A 25,231-nucleotide genomic window follows, 5' to 3' on the forward strand; every position below is an offset into this window, starting at 1 on the left:
GACAATTTAAACAAACATTGTTTTGCTCTTTTGTCTGGAAAAGTAATTTCTGAAGTGAAGAGTTCAAAACTTTTAGCCTTACACACTGTGTAGTAAGGAAAAAAAACATATTTTAAGCATCAGAAGCAGAATACACAACAGGCTTTGTCTCATTGAACAAAAGAACACGCTTTCTCTTCGATCATTTCCAGCTGTATGATCTGCCTTCATGGGATCAGAAATTAACAGCATATGGCATCTGGCTACCTGCACAGACTGCATATAAATCAGAAATCTTCAATAAGATTAACGGGGCTGATGGTTGAAAGTGGAGAGGGAGTCCCCAAATTCCACTTCTTACACAGAGGCAATAACCCCAGCTAAAGAAGGCAGGAGAAATCATCTTGTCTAATCAGATGTCAACTCTAGTCCTGCAAAGTGACTTGAATCACAGACTGCCTCACCTCCTACACAGCTGCAGAGCATAACACTACTGGTAGAACTGGTTTGTATCCCAAATAAAGAGGAAATTTCTATAAGGGAGGGAAAAAAAGAACAACAACAAAAAGTCCTGGATTAAACACACTAGAATGGTGGTGGACCAAACAATCCAGAAACAAAGACAATCCAACTTATAGATCTCACAGAATCTTAATTCAAGGCTATGTGTTTTCTTATATGTAAGAAGGAAGCTTACTGAATGTTGAGAGAACATTGCTTCTATGACCAGTAATTGACAAAACTCTTTCTAGAAGGGGTGGGACTCTGGGTTTAAAAGAATGTAGAAGATAGTAAACACGACCATTTATAAGAGATGAGACCATCTTAATTGTAGAGACCCACTTGAGAGAAGTCCCAGGGATGGTGTGATTGAAGGGAGATTGAGAGTGTATGTGATCTGCTGGGCTAGTTAGAGCATTGATATTGCTTGTTCTCCAGAAGAGAACTGAGAGGCTATAGACCTTTAGGACCAGGGGTCTTATGGGTCATTAGGCCAATGGAGGCATGCCCTTAAAAGAGATTTGGGATCCAACTCTCCTGCTTTCTGGCTATTGAGATGAGTGCATTTCCTCTGTCACATGCTCTCATCATTGCCATTTGGCTCCCCCACTAGAGGTCCAAAACACCGGGTCTACCTGATCTTAGACTAGAACTCTACAACTGTCTTAGTTAGGATTTTATTGCTTTTATGAGACATCATAACCATGGGAACTCTTATGAAGGAAAACATTTAATTGGGACTGGCTTACAGCTCAGAGATTTAGTCCATTATTGTCATGGCAGGAAGCATGGCTGCACACAGGCAGACATGGTACTGGAGAGGTAGCTGAGAGTACATCTAGATTGGCAGGCATCAGGAAGAGCATGTGATCCACCTGGACTGGCTTGAGCTTCTGAAACCTCAGTCTACCCCCAGTGACACACTTACTCCAACAAGGCCACACCTCTTAATAGTGCTACCCTCTCTGAGCCTATGGGGTCCATTTTCATTCAAACTACCACATTCTTCTCCCTGGCCCCCATAGACGTGCAGCCATATCAAAATGCAAAATATATTTAGTTCAACTTCAAAAGTCCCTATAGTCTACCATAGTGTCAACACTCCACAGTTCAAAGTTTTTGATACTTATGCAATCTCTTTCTTAACTATAATCCCCACTAAAGTCAAAATCAAAAAGTCAGATCACATACTTCCATTATACAGTGGCACATTACCACTGTATACATTACCATTCCAAAAGGGATAAAAGGGAGCATAGTGAGGAAATACTGGACCAAAGCAAGATTGAAAACCAGCTGGACAAACTCCAAATTCTGCATCTCCATGTCTGATGTCAAAGCACGCTTCAGATCTCCAACTCTTTTCAACTTTGTTAACTACAACACACTTCTTTCTCTTGGGGTGGTTCCACTCCCTGTTTGAAGCTTTCTTTAGCAGGTATCCCATGACTCTGGCATCTCTAACATTTTGGGGTCTTCAAGGCAATCCAGGCTTCACCTTACAGCTTCACACAATGACCTACATGCGGGGACATCCCTGACACATGCCTGAGTCAATATGCAACTCAAGTTCTGAACCAACTATGGAATATCATTTTCTCTTAATTCCTGTGGTTACTACTCTTCTGAGAGTTCACTTTACAGTCCTGTTATCTGCAGTTTTGCTTATCCATAATCAACTGGCATTGGCATAGCGTGATGATCCTCAGGTCCGTAGTACTCCAACTCTGTGTCATTACCCTCCCACCATCTTCTCAGTATCATTTCACATCATCCCAAGGAAAAGAAGTGTGGGTATGGGAGAATACAGTATTTTGAGAGAGAGAGAGAAAGAGCATTCACCCAATTTTATTAGAGGGCAGTTATGAATATTCTATCTTATTATGTTACTCTTTTTAACTAATTATTGTGACTAATTCTTTCAGGTAAACTTTATTATCTTCTCCCTCCTCTACACACACACACACACACACACACACACACACACACACACACACACACACACACGCATGATACATATCTGAAAAGTATGTACAGTCATGTGTTGCACAAAAAGACATAGGTCAACAATGGACTTCACTTTATAGTGCTTATAAGATTATTGCTTAGTGACTAGTGACATGGCAGCAGTCTGTAAGTTTGTGCTAGGATGTTTTGCACAATGACAGGATCATCTTAAGGTGTATTTGTTAGTGTGTATCCCCATGGTTATGTTGCATGACTTTGTAAAGTTCTATATGGTCTGTTTTCAGACATCCACTGGGGTTTGGAATGTATTTCCATCTTTAATCAGTGCAAAAATTATGTGTATATGAGTAATAGCATTGACGATGGATTCAGATAATTGTATGCAACTTTTTGGCTCATGCAAATGTCTGCTAGGACACCAAACACTTACAAATGATGTATGAGTGTCCCCTGTATTTCAGATTGCCTACCATCCCTGCCTCTGCCTGCTGTCAGTGACTGATCATTGTGATGACCAAATTTCTTTCACACATTTCTCAAAGCACACCCTTCCCCCAACATTGAAATCCCCATTTTAAAACACAGTTGCATGTTTGACCTGTTTCTGTTGCTCATTTTAAAGATGAACTTTGAGAAGAAATCTCTGGTAATTTCCATTTTTACATATCCCTATTATCTCATTTGATCATTTGTGACTATCAGGAAATGATCCTATGGTTTGGTATATCCCATACCTCTACCTCTCTACCCTACTTCCTGGCAGTCACTAATTTTGTTTTATTTTTATTTTTTATTATTTTTACCTTTTCCTTAATGTCGTATATTTGCAGTCATAATTAAATTACAACTAAATTATCCTGGAAGCACACTTTAACTACATTTAACAAAATTAAAAAAAAATATTTATGAGTATGAGTGTTTTGTCTGAATGCATTTTTATATACCACATGCATGCCTGGTACTTGCAGAGACCAGAAGAGGGTGTTGGATGCCTTGAGACTGGCATTACAGAAGGTTGTTGAGTCACCATGTGAGTGTAGTGTTTTAAATGCTGAGTTATCTTCCCAGTCTCTTGAAACTTTTTTTTTTTAAATAAATTTCTTTTACATCCCAGCCATGGTTTCCCTCCCTCCTCTCCTCCAACCCCCCTACTCCCCCTAATCCAGTGCTCCTCTGTTTCTGTTTAGGAAAGGGCAGGTCTCCTATGAGTATCAACAAGTACTTTAGAGTTTTGAAGTTTCTTTTCCTTTTTTCAAGAAGGCTACTTTGTTGTGCTTTGGTTTTTGTAGTTCCACTCTTTCTCGTCTCTTGCCTCTGATAACTGCTGATTATTTTTTGTCACTGTTTCCTTGAGAATGCTGTTGAAATGCTTCTGGTAATTTTTGTGTGTATGAGTAGTTCACTCACTTTTATTGTCAGGTATGAGTCCATTTATGCCATAAGTGTTTTATTCATTCATCTATTAAAGGATTTATGGGTTGTTTTTACTCTGTACAGCTGCAGTTGTGTCACAGATTTTGTGTGAACTTAAGACTTCATTTATTTAGGGTACATACCATGAAGGGGGGATTCTGGGCCACATGACAGGTTGATGTTTCATGTTTCATATTTTTTTTTTTTTTTTGGTTTTTCGAGACAGGGTTTCTCTGTGTAGCTTTGCGCCTCTCCTGGAACTCACTTGGTAGCCCAGGCTGGCCTCGAACTCACAGAGATCCGCCTGGCTCTGCCTCCCGAGTGCTGGGATTAAAGGCGTGCGCCACCACCGCCCGGCCTCATGTTTCATTTTTTAAGAAATGGGCAAACTACTTTGTGTAATAGATTTTCTGTTTTGCATTCTTTTTAAATTTTACTGATTTTTACTTTATGTCTGTGGGTGTTTTGCCTGTATGTATGTCTATGCATCATGTGCATTCACAGGACATGGAAGCCACAAGAGTGCATCATCTCCCCTGGACCTGGAGTTATATACAGTTGTGGGCTATCATATGGGTGCAAGGAATTGAAACTGGTCCTCTGAACGAACAGCCACTACTCTTAACCACTGACCCATCTTTCCAGCCCATTTTGCATTCTTACTACCAGTATTTGACAGTTCCAGGTGCTCTGCCTATCCCTCCCCTCCGCCGTAGTAACTGTTTGTTTTCACAGTCTAAGGTGTGTAGAAATGTTTCTGTGGCTTTTATGTCCTCTCATGATGCTAGTTATCTGGAGCAAACTCTCATTGCTGTATTACCCACCCACTGCTCTCCTTGATGACATGTCTCATTTAATGTTCAGCCTAGTTTTAGTACAAAAAAAAAAAAAGTATCATTTGGAAGTTGATTATTTTTTTATCTGTACATTGTTGGATATGTGATTTACAGGTACAGTCTTCCCAGTTGACTTTTCATGTCCTTGTGTTGTAGAAGAAAACATTTTAGTATTGATAATTTTTTGTCATCATTTTGGTTTTGATTATTTATAGTCACATTTTACAGTTATTTAAGATCATGTATTTTGCTAGTTATATATTATCTCATTTCTTTTCACATATTATAAACTATATATATACATACATTATTAGTTTTAAATTTGTTATTGCAAGTTCATAGAAGAATAATTGATATTTACATATTGGCTTTATATTGTGCAAGGTTGCCAAACTTATTTGTTGTTAGGAAGTTTTTAAGAGATTTGTTGGTATTTTCTGTAGATACTTGTGTGATTATGAGTAGGAAAAATTTAATTTTTTTTTATATTCACAGGCATCTTTTATTCTTCCCTCTTGTCTTTCTACATTGTCTAGTTGTGTTTCTACAGTTTGGTAGGGACTTCTCCAACTTTCCTATTACAAGCCATGCCCTGGGTGCATAGAGAATGAAAAAGAACTGAGCTAGCTCTGTCCTCTTAGAACACAGTTGCTCTCAATGGAGGGAGGCTTTTCTCCCTTAGAAATTTGGTTCTTGTAAGCTCTGATTTGTGGCTAGTGTGACTTTGGCTTGAAAACTAGTGGTAGGTTGTGGTGAGATGGAGAAAAGAAAGGAAAAAGCCAGGCATTTCTATCCCTGCACTGAGTGTGTGGTAATCCTATACTTAATCTGGAACTACAAGGTCAGCTTTGCAGTTTCCTTGCCTGTGTACAGATTTCTAGTGCATTGAATTTAGGCTCGGTGATGCCAGAAGTGGGCAAAAGCGGGTGTATATTGATGGAAAGGCAAGTAAATCCCAACAGTCTGCTACTGTTTGTTTTTTGCTGTCTAAAGTTTATAGCTCTATGTTCAGTGAGACAAAAGTGTGAATGTGGTGACTTGGCATTATCTCATGTTGCATGCTAGTCATGGAGTTAGACAGGATCTGTGTGTTGCTTAAGGAGTCACCCAGTGATTTGTAGGGATGCCATAGTTATAATTGAGAATGTGCTGATAAGGCAGTTAATAAGCACATTCCATGGGGGACCTTTATTACCAAGATGCCTTTGTGCCCCCCTCCTCTGGTGGGACTCCAAGCACACAAGAGAGAATTCTTCATCTATGTCTTAGAACGAATTCTCTCTGTCTTTGTCTCTCTTTTGAGACATGGTTTTTCTATGTAGCTCTGGCTATCCTAGAACTCATTAAGGTAGACCAGGCTGACCTCATACTCACAGAGATCCACCTACCTCTGCTGCCCAAGTTCTGGGATTAATGGTGTGTACCATCATGCATGGCCATTCTATACTTTAAAAGATTAATTCGTCCCCCTGTGCAGCTCGGGCACCGTAGCCATCATGAATGACACAGTAACGATCCGGACCAGGAAGTTCATGACTAACCATCTGCTTCAGAGGAAACAGATGGTTATTGATGTCCTTCACCCTGGGAAGGCAACAGTACCAAAGACTGAAATTCGGGAGAAGCTAGCCAAAATGTACAAAACCACACCAGATGTCATCTTTGTGTTCGGGTTCAGGACCCACTTTGGTGGCGGCAAAACGACTGGCTTAGGCATGATCTATGATTCTCTAGATTATGCTAAGAAGAATGAGCCCAAACACAGACTGGCAAGACATGGCCTCTATGAGAAGAAGACCACCTCCCGGAAACAGCGGAAGGAGCGCAAGAACAGAATGAAGAAGGTCAGGGGCACGGCAAAGGCCAACGTTGGTGCTGGCAAAAAGCCAAAGGAGTAGATCTGCGGTGATTTGATCTGCGGTGATTTGATCTGCGGTGATTTGATCTGCGGTGATTTGATCTGCGGTGGTGTACGGACAATTTCGGGGAGAACAAATAAACTTAATCTTATGTGTCTGGGGAAAAAAAAAGATTAATTCAAGACAGTAGAACAGGGCTAATTTTCTTAAGAAACAAAGTACTTTCTTAGTACCAATTTACAAATGTCAGTGGAAATAGATGTAGTAAGCCTTTGTTTTCTTTGTCTTGAACTAAAGGCAATTCTGGCTTATGGATTAGAGGTACACAGTGACTGTGGTAGAAATTAATAAAATAATAGTGAATAATAAAATTTAACTTGTGTGTGTGGGGAAGAAAATAGCCAAATGCGATGGCACATACCAGGCCTTGGGAAGTGGAGGCAGAGGAATCTTGAGTTGTAAGTTGACCTGGGTTACATTGGAAGATCTTATCTAAAACAAGAAGAAAAAAAACAGTGGGTGGAGGAGGGAGATAAAAAGAGAATATGAATATATACATTTATAAGAATGCATTTTTATTTATTTCTCATGCCTTTTGTCTCTGGCTAGATTGCCTTCTAACAGTCAAGTAGCCAATTTTGTGGGAAAGAGATATGGATGCTGTTGATTCCAGCACTGCAGGGCCAGGCTAGTGATGGCAGAGCAATAGAGGAAGGGCCACTGCAATTGCAGAGTCCTTGCTCTTCCTCGGGTCTGTTAGAACACTGGAAAAAACAACCTGACTACCCATGCCAGTTGCTGCTGCAGACAGGAACAGTTGGTACATTTTCCATTGAGAAATTTCATTGTTAGTCTTGTTAATGATTGGGCTTTTTGTATTTGAAAAAATTCTGCTTTTACTATGGTATTATATTTAATTTATTCTCCTTTTTTCTCCTTCCTTTTTCTCCAGTTCAGAGTAGATTTATCTTGTGAAGGTCAAGGGTTTATCTGCCCTGGTCTTTTAAAGGATGTTTTCTCTCATCAACAGTATGGTTTTATGCTGTAGTTGGGTAGTAACCTATTCTTTGGACTTTATTTCCAACTTTTGTTGTTTAAATTATACACATTTCTTCAAATTATGAGACTGATATGTGAGGTATAAAGTCTAGGTAATAGAAAATAATGAAAAAAGGTATATAATTTGTAAGGCCACCATGGATGCTTTCTTGGTGGTTCTTTGTAAGGCAGCCCCCTCGATTGTATATTCCACAATGAACAATTTCTTTTATCAAAGTAAATGCTCTTTGATAATTATGAGAGTTAATATTCATTGGAGGATTCTTAGGGCAGATTTTCTAAGTCTTGTCAATGACTGCATTCTAAACATCACCTAATGTTCTGCTCAGCTGTCTGTCAGACCACCTCTGGTCTATGGTGACTATTAAGTTTTAGGTGCCTTAGTCACATTCTATTCAGCAGGAAGATGGTCTTAAACAGTTCATTCTAAAGATGAAAGACTTAGTATTGAGCAATTGTGGTAATACAGCTAAGTAGTTAATAATATAGATATTGCTGACCTATTGTGGACTGAAGAACAAACACAGGTAACAGGCAATATAGTGACATGCTTGTATGATCACATGTATACATACAAATGTGTATACATGTTAGGTTGGGAGTAGGCCACTAATGGCGGTGGTTTTATAAAATTTTAGACTTTACTGTGTAGAACATTTTTTAATAAAAGAGGATTTGGGGTTTTATTAATAATAAATGATAAATAGCCACATTGTTTATGTCCTTTGATTTTTGTTGTGTATTTGTTGCTGTGTAAACTAGGCTGTCTGGCCTCTCATGGAGTTCAGCCTGCCTTTGCTTCTGCTAGGATTAAAGATGTGAACCTTTAAGCTGCACTTTCTTCTTTTTCTTTCTTTTTTTAATGAAAAGGATAAATGGATATCTTAGTGTTTAGATTTGGAATCTTGTGATCATTTCCTTCCTTCCTTCCTTCCTTCCTTCCTTCCTTCCTTCCTTCCTTCCTTCCTCCCTCCCTCCCTCCCTCCCCCCCCCTCTCTTTCTTCCTTTCATTTATTTGTGGAAGTTTTAGTTTTATGTAGAAAATCTTTTTGAACATTTTTTTTCTTTTTTGAAATCATTCTCTGTTTGCAAGCTTAGATGATATTCTCCTTTATTTTCTTATAGCATGACTGTATAATATGAGAAGTCCTTTTTCTGTTCTCACAAATGACTTTCTTAAATATAGAATTCTTGTGTATACATTTTTTCTTTAAAATGTATTTTGCCTCGTCTGTTACATTTATGGTGCAAGTTGATTGTCTGGTTGTTTTTTCCTTTTAATCTGTCTTTTAAAAACAAAAATTAATAAAATTAGTTAATAACTTGATAATCTGAATAAATCTATCTATATATATGGTGTGATTTTGATTATTTTCATATTCTGTAGCTGTTGACACAAATGGTTATGGTTGTATTTATTCATAGCATTTGTATAGAGTAATTACTAAAGTCCATTTACTTGAACTAGTCTGACCCAGTGTTTCTGCATAGTTATTGTGTGTCTTGTAGAGATATGGTTAATCTGTGAGAAATCTGTGCAGGTGCATTTCAACTTGGTTCTATGTACACCACTAGTTTTCAAAACTAAACATATTTAAAAGTACAAAGAATGAGTTAATTCTCCACTGCTATTTGTGTGTGGTGTTGTTTCAAATAGCATTCCTCTCTTCTTCCAGAAAGCATTTAAAATTGTGTATATAGAATACAAACTCAAGAAAACTCTTCTCTGTTTAACAGTCCACCAGAAGATAAAGTTGGGGAGGAGAGGGAGAAGAGTCAGTTCTTATTTGCTGTTGGTGGGGGCAACTTGGGACAGCCATTATGGGAAGTAGAATGGAGGGTCCTCAGAAATGAAATGTGATTCCAGCACTCACCACTTCTGGAACTTTATTCAGAACTATGGTTCTGTATCATCCTGTGATAGGAATTCTGGGTATATATTTCAAGGAAATGATTGATTTATGTCAGAAAGAAATCTGTACATCCATGTTGACCACAGTATTTGTCACAGAGCCAAGATGTGGACTCAGCTAAGTGCACTTATGACAAGAGGAAAACATAACTTGATCAGAAAGTGAACAAAAACGTGCAACCTTTGGTGTCTCAGCAGAGTTACAGGTCAGAAAACCTATGTGAAAAGATGAGCTTTGTGTGTCAGAGAATTTCAGACAAAGACAACAAGGAGATGCTGCAGCACATTTCTTAGAATGGCTGATGCCCATAGAACTCACAGTGTCACATGCTGGTGACAAGCCTAGGCCTGTAGGGAGAATACAAAGAAGTGTAGACTCTGTAAGTGACAGAGTGGCAGTTCCTTCATACCTAGACACAAGATTGCTTCAGTAGTCCTCAAGTTGAAAACTGAAGTCCAAACACAAGTCTAGACAGGAATGTTCAGAGCCATTTTGTGGATAATTTTCAGATGTTGAAAACAATCAAGATGCCATTCATCAAGAATACACATGAATGAATTGTGACAGCCATTCAGGGAAACATTATGTAGTGGTAAAAAGAAGTGAAAAGATCAAACCAGGAAAAACATGGAGGAATCTTAAACGCATATTACTAAGAGAAAGCAGTCAGTCTTCGAAGGCTACATATATCTGATTTTAACCATATGGGCATTCTGGATGATTCAGAACTGTGGTGACAGTAGCAAGATTGCCAGGAGGCTGGAGAGACAGCTTAGTGACTACTCTTGCAGAGGACCCAAGTTCAGTTCTCAACACCAACATCAGGCAGTTGTAAACTGTAACTCCATCCCTAGGGAATCTGACTACTCCATCCTTAGTAGCTATCTACACAGGCAGATACAAGTACTTAGAAGAATAAAAATAAATATTTAACAGGTACTTCATAAGTCTTTAATTCTCAGTATAAAATCCAGATTTATACTTCTTTTGCCATTGTTTGTAAGTTTTCAGTTGTCTTCTTTCCAGATGTTCGTTGCTTTTATAGTGGTTTGTGTTAAATGTGTTTTAGTTCCCTCGCTGGCTGAATTAAAAACAATTCTTTTAATTTTTGATATTATTATTACATGATTTCCCCTTCCCTTTCCTCACTCCAAACCCTCCCATATATCCCTCTCTACTCTCTTTCAAATTCATGGCCTTTACTTTCATTAGTTATTATCATATACATATACATATGTGTATATATACACATATCTCTAAATACACAAAAATACCCTGCTCAGACTGTATGTTTGTAGATGTAATTCAGTGTAGATGTAGCCAACGGTTTTATCAGACAAGAACACAGAGCCGATTCAGAGAAGAAAGCCAAGAGGTCAGAGCCAAGAGCCTCACCCTTCCTGATTCAGGGATCCTCCTCAGCCAAGAGAGCTCTCCGAAAGAGGAGCCCTCCTTCCTGTGTGTCTGTCTCTCAAGTCTCTCTGTTCTGGCTTCTGATTGGTTGTAAACCCAATCATGTGACTGCCTCGTCACTGCCTGTATGTACCGCCCTCCAGGTCCTTAAAGGCATACATCACCACTGCCACGCACTTGCTATGGCTCTAATCGCTCTGACCCCAGGCAACTTTATTTATTACCACCACATTTCCCCTTTTCTAATTTAATAAAAAGGAAAAAAAAAAAAAGAAAAAGGTTATAACTAACAAAAGAAAAACTACATACAAAAGTACAATAACTATATACAATGTCTAAATAATTTCTAGTCCATTTGTATTTGACAAATTCAGAGAAAATAATTTCATTATTTATCTTATTTTGTTAAGTCCAAAATGTATCTAATTCACTTTCTATCCTAATTAATCTTCAACTATAACTAACTAATCTTCAACTATAACTAACTAACTTTCAACTATAACTAACTAATCTTCAACTATAACTAACTTTCATTTCTTTATATCCTAATAGTTGGTAATAATAACATTCAAGGATCAGAAAATTGCATTGTTAAATGAACGGTATAAGTACAATTAGAAATATACATATAGCATTTTCTAACAATATCAATTCCAATATATATAACTTGTATACAATATAAAACAATCCAATGTAAAATACTTAAAACTAGTAATTGTCTTTTTCTTCTTCTTTCTTTCTTTTTTTTTTTTAATAAGAACCTTAAATCTAATCTCCTTTGCTTAGCCTTTTTCCTAACCCTTGACAACAACTTGTAACCAACCCCCTAAACAATGAAAATTATCCCAGACCCAAAACCATTAAAAAGACCAAAAAACCACCTGCCCCACACCACCTCTTTGGGAATGTGGGCGTCGTATTCTTAAAATTGCTTCCTGCTGGGTATGGGCGAAGTTATCTTTATCCTGAAAGAAAAATTTTAGGTTAATTGTCAAATTCTAGGAAAGGTAACCATATCCTTCATTATCCAGTCTGTGTATAATGCCAAAGTTCAGGGTTTATCTCAAGTCCTTATTCAAGAAGTCTTTGAGACTGGATCATCTCAGCTAGTCATCTCAAAATTACTCTGAGCACCTTGTAGTTCAAAGCTGATCAGTTGTCTCATCTGTCCAGTGTTCTTCAGATTCCTTAACCTTCATTCTCCTAAAAGACAAAAACAAAAACCTTTCCCCAAGACTAATTTTGGGGATGTTCCTTTTTGGCAAGTTATTATCTGATTAAATGAAAAGACATGTGTTACTGGTATAAGTTAGTTTAAATTGGATGTTCATGTTGGTTGATGAACTATCACCTCCTCTAATTAAGAGGTTTCTCTTGTTCAAATCGAACCTTTATCAATTTTGATGGTACCCACAACTTATCTTCTCCTGTAGAAACAAAAGCAAAACCTCGTCCCCAACCCAACGTAACACATACCCTGGTTTCCATTCTGAGGTCAGCACATCCTTAAAGTATATAGGCTGATTTAATTCTGTAGTTTTTTCTATCATCCAATGTCTCTCTGCAGCTGTTGTTCCTTTCTCATTGGCATTAAGAAAATTCAAAGTTGCCGGGCGGTGGTGGCGCACGCCTTTAATCCCAGCACTTGGGAGGCAGAGCCAGGCGGATCTCTGTGAGTTCGAGGCCAGCCTGGACTACCAAGTGAGTTCCAGGAGAGGTGCAAAGCTACACAGAGAAACCCTGTCTCGAAAAACCAAAAAAAAAAAAGAAAATTCAAAGTTAATAGAGCATTATGCAGTCTGTTTCTGGGGGTTTTTGTTACCCCTTTCTGTTTATTTAGCATATCCTTTAGAGTTCTGTTTGATCTTTCTATAACTGCTTGACCTGTAGGATTATGTGGTATGCCTGTAATATGCTTTATATTGTAATAAGCAAAAAACTGTATCATTTTAACAGAGACATATGATGGAGCATTATCAGTTTTGATTTGTGCAGGTATACCCATGATGGCCATAACTTCTAGCAAATGAGTAATTACAGAATCAGCTTTTTCAGAACTCAAAGCAGTTGCCCACTGAAAACCTGAATAACTATCGATAGTGTGGTGTACATATTTCAGTTTTCCAAATTCTGCAAAGTGAAACATGTCCATCTGCCAGATTTCATTCCTTTGAGTACCTTTTGGGTTACATCCAGCTGGTAATGGCGTTTGATTGTAGAAGGAACAAGTAGGACATTTCTTTACTATTTCTTTGGCTTGTTGCCAGGTTATGGAAAAATCCTTTTTTAAACCTTTACTATTGACATGATGTTTTTTATGAAATTCTGAGGCCTCCAGCACATTTCCTATCAATAATTTATCAATCTCATCATTGCCTTGTGCTAGAGGGCCTGGTCAGACCAGTATGGGATCGAATGTGAGTTATATATAAAGGATGACTCCTTTTCCTGATTGTATCTTGTAAGTGAATAAATAGTGAAGTTAATTCTGAAGCCTCAGGGATAAATTCTGCAGTCTCAATATGTAATACTACTCTTTGAGCATACTGAGAGTCAGTTACTATGTTGAGAGGTTCTGAAAAATCCATTAATACCAACAGAATAGCATACAATTCTGATTTTTGAACTGAATTATAAGGACTTTGAACCACTTTACTTAAATTTTCTGATTTGTAACCTGCCTTTCCTTGTTTGTTGGCATCTGTATAAAATGTACGAACTCCAGATATGGGTTTTTCCCATACAATTCGAGGCAAGATCCAATCAGCTCTCTTTATAAGATCAGTTCTATCGCTTTTGGGATATTTGCTGTTAATTTCTCCCAAAAAATTACTGCAAGCTCTTTGCCAAGGTTCACTTTCTGTCCATAATTTTTCAATGTCCTCCTTAGTTAAAGGTATGACAATTTCTGCTGGGTCTATTCCTGCTAATTGACGAAGTCTCAATTTTCCTTTCAAAATCAAGTCAGAGATTTTTTCCACATAAGTTTTTAATTTTTTATTTGGTTTATTTATATGCATGTTTTCAGGGCTGACCATTTGGTATTGTATAATCCACTGGTGTGTTCTTTCCTGGGGAAGACTAGTTTTCTTGCTCTCTGCATTCCTTATTTGCCTATCATTCTTTGTGTAGGGTTGAGGTATTTTGGGCTTTTCCCTATTCACTTTAGCATGTCTGTTGTTGTCTTCTACTCATGTTTAGTCATGTTGGTGAGACTTTATGGGCTACCTTTGACATTACTAGGAGTCACAGTCTCACAACATTTCCCTGATCTTCTGGCTCTTACAATCTTTCTACCCACTCTTCTGTAGTAATCCCTGAGCCTTAGTTGTGGGAGTTCTATCCATTGGGCCTGGATTCTATAGCTCTGAGTTTTGATTGGTTGTGGTTTTCTGTAATGGTCTCCTTTAGTTGCAAAAAGAAGTTTCCTTGATGAAAGGTGAAGACTACGCACACCATGCTAGACTCTGGAGAAAGATCTTGTCTGAATATTTCCCTCTTATTCTGTGTAGAGTTTGTTCTCCTTCATGGCTGATCTGGTAATTGAGCATAATTCTCATTTCCTTTGAAGAGATTTTTCTAAGTTCCCATTCCATTCCTATTCTTGGTTAAGTTTTCTGTGTATCCTCTTGAAATCCTATATATTGTATTTCATTTGTCTCTAAGTTGTGTTATCCATTGGATGATATATTCTGGAGCAGGCATGTCCAATCTTTTGACGGTGTGGCATGATGCTGTTGTCTGCAAAGCTTATGCTTCAGAGCTACACAGTTGTTATAAACAAAACTAAAACAAAAACCTTCATAATATTTAAAGTAAGTTTACTTCCCCTCCTCCCTTTTGTTTTTTCGAGACTGTGTGTGTGTGTGTGTGTGTGTGTGTGTGTGTGTGTGTGTGTGTGTGTAGCCCTGGCTGTCCTAAAACTTGCCCTGTAGTCCAGACTGACCTCGAACTCACAGAGATCCTCCTGGCTTTGCCTTCCAAGTGCTGGGATTAAAGGCGTGTGCCACCACCACCCGGCTGACCACAGCAACTCTTATAAAGGAAAACATTTAATTGAGGTGGCTTACAGTTTTAGAGGTTTAGTCCATTATTATCATGACAGGACATGGTGGCATTCAGGCAGACATGGTGCTGGAGAAGGAGCTGAGAGTTCTATATCTTGATCCATGGGCGACAGGAAGTAAACTGTGGGGGCGTAGCTTTAGCATTGGAGACCTCAAAGCCCACCTCCACAGTGACACACTTCCTTCAACAAGGCCATACGTACTTACCTACTCCAACAAAACTACACCTCCTAATAGTGCCACTCCCTATGGGGGCCATCTTTTTCAAACCACCACAGGGACCTAGAAGTAGAGCTAGCAAGTCAGTTAATGGAGTTAAGAAGATTATGAGAGTCACCTGCAAAGTACTAGGATACTCTAATAACTAGCTTAAGTATATGTGTATGCAGTTGATTATTGAAGACTATTGATCATTTGTTTTCCACAATTACATTAGGAAAAATAATCCTGTTAATTCTATGGCAGAATTTAGAGTCAATTTGTATGGAGAAATTTTCATGACTGCAAATAATTCTGCAATTGTTTACTAAGCAAAGCAATGGGAAGTGCCAGTTTTTGTTTGTTTGTTTTAATAGAGGAAGATGGTGCCAACCTTCCTGGGAAAATGGTTTCCACTTTGTAAGTTGAGAAATATAAAGAAAATAGATAAAAGCGATTTCTGACAGTGAAATGCAGGTACCTCAGATACTCGTGCCTCAGATACTCGGGATATAAATTATAATTTCTCCTCTAAAGGAGGCACTCAGAAATGAACACTGGTGATGAGGGGTGCTCTTCAGACTGCTCTCACCAGTGTCCTCTCACGTTTAGAAAAAATGCTAATGCGTGGAGAAAATACTAATGTCAGAATCTGAGATGTTGATAATCAATATACCCAGAGCTATTTTTGGCGTAACGTGAGCCTTGCAATGTTGACTTGAATGAGCTGTGTATATCCTACACAATCAGCAGAATGTTCGGCTTTGCTTGCTGACCAGCTGCTAGAGACATACTTAATTAATACTGAAGCAATTATCTTGACAAGTAAATCAAACTCAATTAGTTCTCAATTAGGACACTTAACATTTTTTCAAATATTGTGTGGTTGCCAGATGGCTATGCTTGTTTTTGTAGCCTCCTACCTTTCTTTAGAAGGTTTACTTTCCTGCTACTGTGTGTATTGTTTATAATCACCCAACTTTGTTTTTTTAAGTTTTTGAATAAATGATTAAAGTTTAATACATTCTTTCTTAATTCTCTTGCCTGGATGTATGGTTTTATTTTATAGAACTCTGGGAAAGTTATAAACACATTTTTAAGATTAATAAATTCCAGACTGTAAAACACGTATCATTGTGGAAGAGACTTTTGAAGGTGTTGTAATCATACCCTTTAAGAGGCTGGCTGGATTATTTGTAATTGTGTATGTCTCTCTGCTATCTAGAAACATGCATCTCTGTGGGTTTTATAAGTGTCAGCACTCCAATAAAAACCTGCCATTTGTACTAATCTGATAAATTGGAAAGGACTGTCAAATCTGAGGCATACCTAGAACAAATGTGTCTTTAGAGGTTTACGTCTCAGTTGCCTTTTCGAAAGCCAACTAAATTATTTTCAGTTAAGTTCCCCATTGCCTCAACTCAGTCTTATATTCAATTTACTGCATTTTATTTGGTGGTTCCCTGACAGATAAAGGTGGAGACTGCTAACTTTTAGGCCTCCTGAAGGCCTCTCCACTGATGCAGCAAACCGAATCAGACCAAATTGGAAAGCCCAGGCTTAATGGTTAAAGCACTCTCAGGTGATTCCCTGGCTGCAGAGAAGAGATGGGGATGCGAGACCAGAAGAACCACAATGTCTGTTTTCAGAGATGCCACTTATGTACCCCGTGGTAGTGGTCTTGAGCCTCTCTGGGGGAGGAGCTGTGTTTGGTGGGCTTTGAAGGGGTGGGTTTAGGGAAAGAGGGGAGAGGAGTTGAGGTAGATCTTCCACCAGACTCCTTCCAAACATTCCAGACTCTTTGGGTATAGGGATGCCAGGGTACCAGGGGTTAAGGTGGAGCTCCCACCCAAACATTGACAATATTAAATCAGGGATTAGTGCTGCAGGTTTTGTGGTCATACTGAATTTTGAGTCTTGGCTGTATAATTTCGTAACAGGCTCTGAGTGTGGACTGTTTAAGGTAACTCCAGTCTAATTAAAACACATGGAAACTTATTTAATGTTACTCCTGGCACACAAACACTCAGATTTTGCTTTTATTTTTGTTACCATTCATTTGCTCAGGTTTAAAGTGTCTGATTCATCTACTTTTTCAGTGACTACTTTAGTAATACATTTTCATTAACCTGAATTCTGAAATTTCATGATTCCATATTTTATTGTGTAGCACACATAGACGATGACACAGTCTCCTAAGTTACTTTCTTCTATTTCTTTATAGGGATGGTGATTGAATCCAGGCCCTCATGCTTACTAGTATCTCCTTGCTTTTACTTACTTTTTGTTATTGTTGTTGAGACAGGGTTTCTATGCATAGCCCTGGCTGCCCTGGAACTTGCTCTGTAGACCAGGCTGGCCTCAAACTCACAGAGATCCCCCTGCTTCTGCCTCCTGAGTGCCAAGATTAAAGATGTGCTCCACCACTTTCTGGCTTACTTTTAAACCATGTGTATGTGTGTGGTACTGGTGGAATTCTGGGTACTGGTGGAATCCTGAAGAAGGCATCAGAGTCCCTAAAGCTAGAGTTCCAGGCAGTTGTGAGCTGCCCAGTGCAGGTTCTGGGAACCAAAATTAGGTTCTCAGCAAGAACAGCAAGTACTCTTAACAGTGCAGTCATCTCCAACCCTCCTCTGTCCATCTTGCTTTTCTTTTAGTCAGCCTTGTATGCATTCTCCAAATGCATACATTTGTCAGGTCTTATGCCTGAGACTCTACATGGTTATTAGATACTTGAGGCTTTGTAGGCTGTGTGCAATGTCCATCAACTATCATTTCTTTTAAACTTTTATTTTGAAATGATTCAATCAATAAAAACTCACATAGAGAATATAGAGAGGTTCTGTGTGCTCCACAATTTCCTCAGTGAACTTATCTTTCTTAATTGGTGTAGTGTTCATAGTTTTGATGAAGAATGTTTATGTCTGTAGATGTAACCAACCTTCTTATTAAATAAGAAACACAGAACCAATGCAAAGAAGAAAGCCAAGAGGTCAGAGCTATGAGCTAAAATCTTACCCTTCCTCCTGCGGTGGTCCTACCTCTCCGAACCAGAGCTACCCCTGTGTTAAAGTCTTTATATAGAGTTCCTGTTCTGCTTTCTCATTGGTTGTAAACCCAACCACATGACTGCCTCCTCATGACCTGTCTGTATAGGCCTCCAGGTTTTCCATGATTGGTATTGATTAAAGGCATGTGTATCCAATAATGGCTGTATCCCTGAACACACAGAGACTTACCCAGCTCTGCCTACCAAGTGCTGAGATTACAAGAGTACGCCACCACTGCCCTGTTTTCCTATGGCTTGCTAATAGCTCTGACCCCCAGGCAACTTTATTTATTAACATAAAAATAACATTTTAATACAAATAAAATATCACCATATATGTCACTTTAGTCTTCTGTGGAGATGCTTGGTTATAACCACTAAGAACATCCTCATGCTTCTGTCCATTTCTCCACTTCACTAATTTGTTTCTGTTTGTAATCTGGTCCTTCCAAGAATCTTATATTAATAGACTTTTGGAATTGGCTTATGTTTTACTTGCTTTTGAGATACTCAAATTGTTAAAGAATCTGTAATTCATATCTCTTTTTTGTTGAATAGTATTTTATGTTGTAGATGAATATTTTACTTAGTAAGTCTTTTTTATTGTTTCTCAGTTTTGATTATTAGAAGTAAGCTATGAATGAACATGTGTTTTTATTTCTTGGGAGTACATGGGCAGAGTGCAAATTTTGGTTGTATATGTATCTAACATCTTTTCCATTCAAAAACTGACCTTGAGAGTGGATCAGCACTTTTACGTTTCTGTCAGAAGTTTAGAAGAGGTCTTTGGTTCTGCCTCACATATATATGAGAGAGAGAAGAGAGAAGATGGACATCCAGAAGTCAGTTTGTGGGACTTGGTTTTGTCCTTCCACCGTGCTTGTCCTGGGGATGGAAGGTGGAAGTCAGGTAATCAGGCGTGTGGCAAGTGCCTTTTACCAACTGAGCCATTTGCTGGTCCCAGCAGTGTTTTTTGAAGGTCAGAAGTTTTAAATTTGTGCTTTGGGATCCAAGAACTCACCAAGACTGAAGTCCCAATGATTATTTTACATTTATACTGATTTATTTAAATATATTTTATTTTAGTATATGGTATTAAGATGCTTAAAAAAACAAAACAAAACCTCCCTAAGGTGATGAAATTATCCCATGACAGAGGCTGTAGTTTCTCCATTGAGATGATTTTGTGCCTTTGTGAAAATGGCTCTGTCAGGCTTTTGTACAGGCTCTCCTGTTCTGTGCTGTGTGTCTGTCCCTCTGCTGCGTCTCTTTATTATAGCTAGCTATATGTTTTGTAATCGGTAGACTAATTCCTATTACCTTTTTCTTTCCAAACCATTTTTTAGCTATTCTGGTTTCTTCATTGCTTTTGCATGCAGTCTTTAGAATATTCTTGTTTGTGTCTATAGAACATCTGTCTTGAGATTTTGATAGGAATTGTATTGAATTTATACACATAAGGGAGTGGTTCTGTCCTACCATGTTTGTCGTGGGGATGGAAGGTGGAAGTCAAGTTTTATGGTTGGAAGGACAAGATTAAAATATACAACACATCAAGCCTCACATATGGGAGGCTTGATATCATCACTGCATTGATTATTCTCTCTGTGGTGACAGTGTCACAGTAGGTGCATTTTACACACATGGTTTTAAGACCTTTTTGTTTCAACAATTGTAGATGGCTTGATAGTTTTAATTCCCGTCTGTTCACTTTTACTGTGTATATTGTATAGTTGAGACTTTATTGTTAATTTTAAAATCTTGTGACTTTGTTGAACTAGTCTGTTAGGGTTTTTTTAAAATGTCTTTGGATGTATTTATATAGGTCACATCATCTGCAAATAGATCATCTATTTATTACCTTTTGCCCTGACACTTTTCTGCTTGTTTCTCTTGTATTGTTTCACTGGCTAGAAAGCCCCTGCCCCCAGTGTATTTGTACAGTAGTGGTCAGGGATTCCTATCTTTGTCTTGTTCCTTGTTAGATGGATATTTGTCAACCTTGCATCATGTGCTATAATGTTAGTATGGTGTTTCTGTCCATATCTAATTTAGGAAGTCCTCTACTAATAGACTGGTTATTGGAGTTTGTCAAATGTTTTACTGCATCAACTAATATGATAATGTGATTTTTTCTTTATATATTTAATCTTACTAGTATTATGGGTTGCATTAGTTGGTATTGCAAGTATTAAGTTGCCCTTTCATCCCTGTGATAAACTTTTGTTGCTCTTGACTTAAGATGTCTTCTGTGAATGACTGGATTCTATTTAACAAGATTTGATTAATTGTGTGTATTTACAGTATGTATGTTCAGTTTTCTTTAGATGTTTGGTTTAAAAACTTCTAGTGAAATCATAAGAGCCCTAGGTCTCTTTTTTAGGGAACTTGTAAGTAGCAAATTTAGTTTTCTTCAATTAAATAACTCTTCATGTTGCTTCCCCTTGTTAATACTGGGTAACAGGTCTGTGGTTTTTACATTTACTTTGTGTTTTCAGATTTATTCATAAGGAGTTGTGTTGTGTTACTCATGTTACTTGTTATGTTACTCTTCACCTGTTTGCACAGTCTGTGATGATGTCTTTTACTTCATTCTTTATTGGTGTAGCCCATTTTTTAAACTGTTTCTCTTGTTGGATGTTGGTTAGTCTTATTGATATTTTCAAGGAACCATATTTTAGTTTCATTGTTCTTTTTCCTCTATTATTTTCTTGTCTTTAGTTTAAATTGCTCTTCGCTTTTGTCCTTATTGTTTTCTTTTGATTGTATTAGGTTTATTTTATTCTTTTTCTACATTCTGGAGGTAGGAGTTTAGATTATGGATGTGGAACATTTCCTGGGTTTGCTCTGCATGCTCACTTCTAGAAGTTTCATCACTGTTTTCTTTTCATTCCATTCCCTTCAGTGTGCTTTAAAATTTCCTATGAGATTTTGTCTTGATTCATGTCATTTAGAAATGTTTTTCTTAGTTTCCAAATATGTGGGAATTTCAGTATTTTATGGGTCACAACTCTAACTTCAGGTCTTCTGTGTTTGTTATGTTTTCTGTGGTGTTTGAAACGCATGGATGGGTATTCATTCTGCTGTAGTTGTGGGATGTGCTCTGTGCATGTCAGGAATTACCTAGTTCCTCCATAGCTTTGCTGAATGGTTAATTTTTCTGAGCTATTGAGATAGGGTGTTGATGTTCCCACTTTTGATTGTGGATTTTAGTTTCATCTTGAAACTTCTAACTGCTCAGTAGACTGTAGATATCGATTTATCTATTTGTCTGTCTGTCTGTCTGTTTTTTTTAACCAACTCTTACTCATTTATGGAACTTCGCACATACTCTTCTCCCCCGCTTTGAATTATTCTTATCTCCACTGCCCTCCAGGAGAGCTATCTATTTATCCTTTAGAGTTCTGCATACATATCTGTTTCCTGTGGATCTTCTTTGACCCTTCAGAGTCAAGCTGAATCTCTATCTTTGCTACTTCCAAACCCTCTCCTCTCCTCTTTCATAGTACTAATCAAGTATCTAGTTCTGAATTTGTTAGTGCATTTTAAAAAAAAAGTTTCTTTTCATTTCCATTGGAGTACAGATTCTTTAGTGGAAGAGACTCTATTTTACTCAGGATAGTGCAGCCTAAGTATTTTAGTTTTGAGCACAGTGTCTCATTCTCAGCACTGTGGTCAAGAGAAGTGAATATTTAGTTAGATCAGCCCCATGATGTTGGTATAGATGCTTTTGTCAGCACTGAGCATTGAACATAGGGCTTTGTGCATGCTAGGCAAGTGTACTGTAACTGAGCTCCAGTCCCAGTCCCAATGTGTTTTACTTATACTCCTGTAGTGCTAAGCTAATGTTCATAAAATGTATAAGACGAATTTTGTTATTCTTCTTTTAGCGAATGATTCCATAGTTGTTTAACAATTAGAGAGGTCTAGAATCTGATGGTTGCTTGAGTCCAAATTCATTTTACTTAATTATATCATATCTTGTCCCTGAGGCTTAGTGTGTTTGTGGATAAAGGATTTCAAGTGATTAAAACCCCCACCCCAGTTCCAAGCTTTCCTGTGCTGCTGCATGGGCCTTTCCCAGTTGTCCTGAGTAGGGTTGGTTCAGGAGTGGGCTTGAAAGTAGGGTGCACCAGCAAAGTGGTGCTTTTAGAAGAATTTCTGCATCTCCACCTTACAGTAATTTTTATTAGAGGTTTAATTGATATTTGATCAGAAAAGCAAAGTTTATAATTTCCAATGAGCTGTCCTGTACAGCAGGGAAAAGTAAACACTAATATAAAGTTAAAGCAATATCATTGGGTATGCCAAAGTTAGCAGTTTGTCCCAGCTGGACAGGGACAGACATTTGGATACATCTCATCTCTTTATGGAGAATCAGTCTATAGATTAAGAAGCTGGTCTGAGACTTACTTCCTGAGGTCCAGTCTACCAGATGCAACACTGGGTCCTAAAAAGCAGACAGCTCCGTAGAATGTCAGAGTGCTATTACTAAATTCAGTCTATTTATTTTCCTATAGAACTCTTAACTCTCATGGCTGCACTTTTAATGTATTCTTTTTTTTTTGGTTTTTTATGGTGTCTGCATTTTTATATGTATTTCCTCTTCCCTCACAGATATTTCCATATTATATTCTCCATGTTAATAGTATCTTTTTTTTTCTCCTTTTTTAAAGACAAGGTCTCAGGTAGCCTTGGTTGCCACTGAACTCTGTATGTAACCAAGGCTGAGTTTGAATTCCTGGTCTTTCTGCCTCCATCAGAGCTGTGTGCCACTATCTGCAGCATAAAGTTCAATCTGATTAATTAATTTGTTTGTGTGTGCATGTGTAAAGGTGTTAGTGTAGATGTCAGAGTCAGTTCTCTTCTTCCACCATTTTTCAGTGTGGGTTTCAGGGATTGAACCTTGGTTGCCAGGTTTTCAGGGAAAGCACCAAGTACCTTTACCTGCTGAACCATCTCACTGGCTCATAAACATTACTTTCAATTTTAAAATTCATCCAGACAGTTGTCCTAGTTAGACTTTCTATTGCTGTGATGAAATACCATGACCCAAAGCAAACTGGGGAGGAAAGGGTTTATTTTGCTTACACTGACACATCACTGTTCATCATTAAAGGAAATCAGGACAGGAACTCAAACAAGTCAGGAGCCTGTAGGCAGGTGCTGATGTTGAGGCCATGGAGGAGTGCTTACTGGCTTGTTCTTCATTACTTGTACATCCTACTTTTTTTTTTTATAGCACCCAGGACCACTAGTCCAGGGGTGATATCACCCACAATCAATCAGTATTTAAGAAAGTGCCCTACAGGCTTGCCCACAGTCTGATCTTATGGAGACAGTTTCTCAATTGAGGTTCCTTCTTCACAGATGACTCTAGTTTGTGTTAAGTTTTCATAAAAATTCGCCAGTACAACAATCATATTATATGCTAGTTAACTATTTTTAGTAAGTGATGAGCATTTAAATTATTCCTGGGTTTACAAAAATATTACAGTACCAGTTCTGTGAGTTTAAGTTTTAATACATTGAAGGTCACTTAAGGATTGATTTTTGGCAATAGCATCCCTGGATTTAGAACACAAACTTAAGATTCTTGTCAGGTATTAAACATGATTTTCTAAACTGAGGTTTTATCTACCTTTTCACTGCTGCTTTCAGAGCTTTTCTGGTCATTGCATTCTGGCCACATGTGTTATTCTTTTCTTCAGGTGTCACCTAGACTGATCATTAGTAAACCGACACATTTGAAGGCCTTTATTGAGAACTGTGTTTCTCTTTTGTGTATTGTGTTCATTTCCCTTGTTCTTTCTGCTCTATTGGGAGGCTGAGCTTAGTGTTTTTCAGTTGTCATTTGTTTACACTCCCATGTACATCGTCTATTCTTCTTGAAGATACACTGTTTTTATCTTGGGATATTTGTATTTTATATATTTTTTAGTAGTTTGAGTGATTTCCCCCCTTAACTCTTTGATTAATGTAGACTTTACTTTAGTGTGTGTATGATACAAAAATCTAAGTTGCTTGGTAGTTGGCATCACCATGTGTGGATGATCCTTGTCTTCTGCTGTGACCCTGTGACTCCTACAATGCCCAGGGATTTGTGCATAGGTTTTACAGGTTTGCTTTCAAGAGTTGTGCATTGTGATGGGATGGGGTGCACCTGGGGTTCTGTGTAACGATAGTGATAGAGGATTAGATAGGTGGATGCCTTACCTGATTTACTCAAATTTAAATTGTTTTGTACATAGGACTGCACATTTCCATACATACATACTTCTTTACACACACTTACACACTTACACACACACACACACACACACACACACACACACACACACACACACACACAGACACACACGCTGATGTACTTTGACATTCCCTGTCAGGGACACTCACAGTATCATACATCCTTTATAATTTGGCTTTTGCGGGCTGATCTGTTTTTTTGTGAATATTCTCATAATGCAGAGTCATGGTGAGTGCACTGTTATGTCATTTGTTATTTAAGGACATCACTGTGGGATTATTTAGTTAGTTTTGGTGATTTGATGCAGTGCCAGTGTTTTTTTTTCCCTCAACACTGATTATTGTGGCTTTACAATGCTACTCACAGTGCTACTTCCTCCTGAGATTTGCACTTAAACATTAGAATTTTTTCCTGAGCAAAAATGTAGTTAATATGTTTTATGTTGGCCTTTTCTCCTACTGTAAGTGTTTAATTAATTTACTCAGGAGTTTTTTTCTTTCTATTTAGCTTGAGGAGTAGTTCCATATTTCTTAACTTCTGGTAGCATTATTACTTCAAAAGTATAAAATGATTTGTTTATTCATTTATGTTTAGAAAAATGCATGTGTATTGTATAATACAGAAGGATATGTAAAAGTTTAGTGATATTAGAATGAGAAGTCAGAGGTCACGTTAGGACAGATTCTGCATAGTCGGGTAACTCCAGGCATTAATTGGGGTGTATAG

At 37.9% G+C, this 25,231-nt stretch overlaps 2 protein-coding genes across 5 annotated transcripts in view; both read left to right on the top strand.

The window, feature by feature from the left end:
- Window positions 1–25,231, top strand: part of Exoc6b (exocyst complex component 6B) — a 519,570-nt gene that overhangs the window by 167,219 nt on the left and 327,120 nt on the right. The window lies entirely within an intron of this gene.
- Window positions 6,146–6,610, top strand: LOC128099902 (40S ribosomal protein S24-like). Its single transcript, XM_052721830.1, has one exon. The coding sequence runs from the start codon at window positions 6,194–6,196 to the stop codon at window positions 6,593–6,595; it is 402 nt and encodes a 133-aa protein (XP_052577790.1). The 5' UTR covers window positions 6,146–6,193; the 3' UTR covers window positions 6,596–6,610.

This window comes from Peromyscus californicus, unplaced genomic scaffold (assembly GCF_007827085.1).
Source record: "Peromyscus californicus insignis strain IS unplaced genomic scaffold, ASM782708v3 Scaffold_6__1_contigs__length_162567912, whole genome shotgun sequence".
Lineage (NCBI taxonomy): Eukaryota > Metazoa > Chordata > Mammalia > Rodentia > Cricetidae > Peromyscus > Peromyscus californicus.

Excerpts from the sequence above, each read along its gene's own strand:
- LOC128099902 (XM_052721830.1), top strand. The coding sequence starts at position 6,194 with ATGAATGACACAGTAACGATCCGGACCAGGAAGTTCATGACTAACCAT.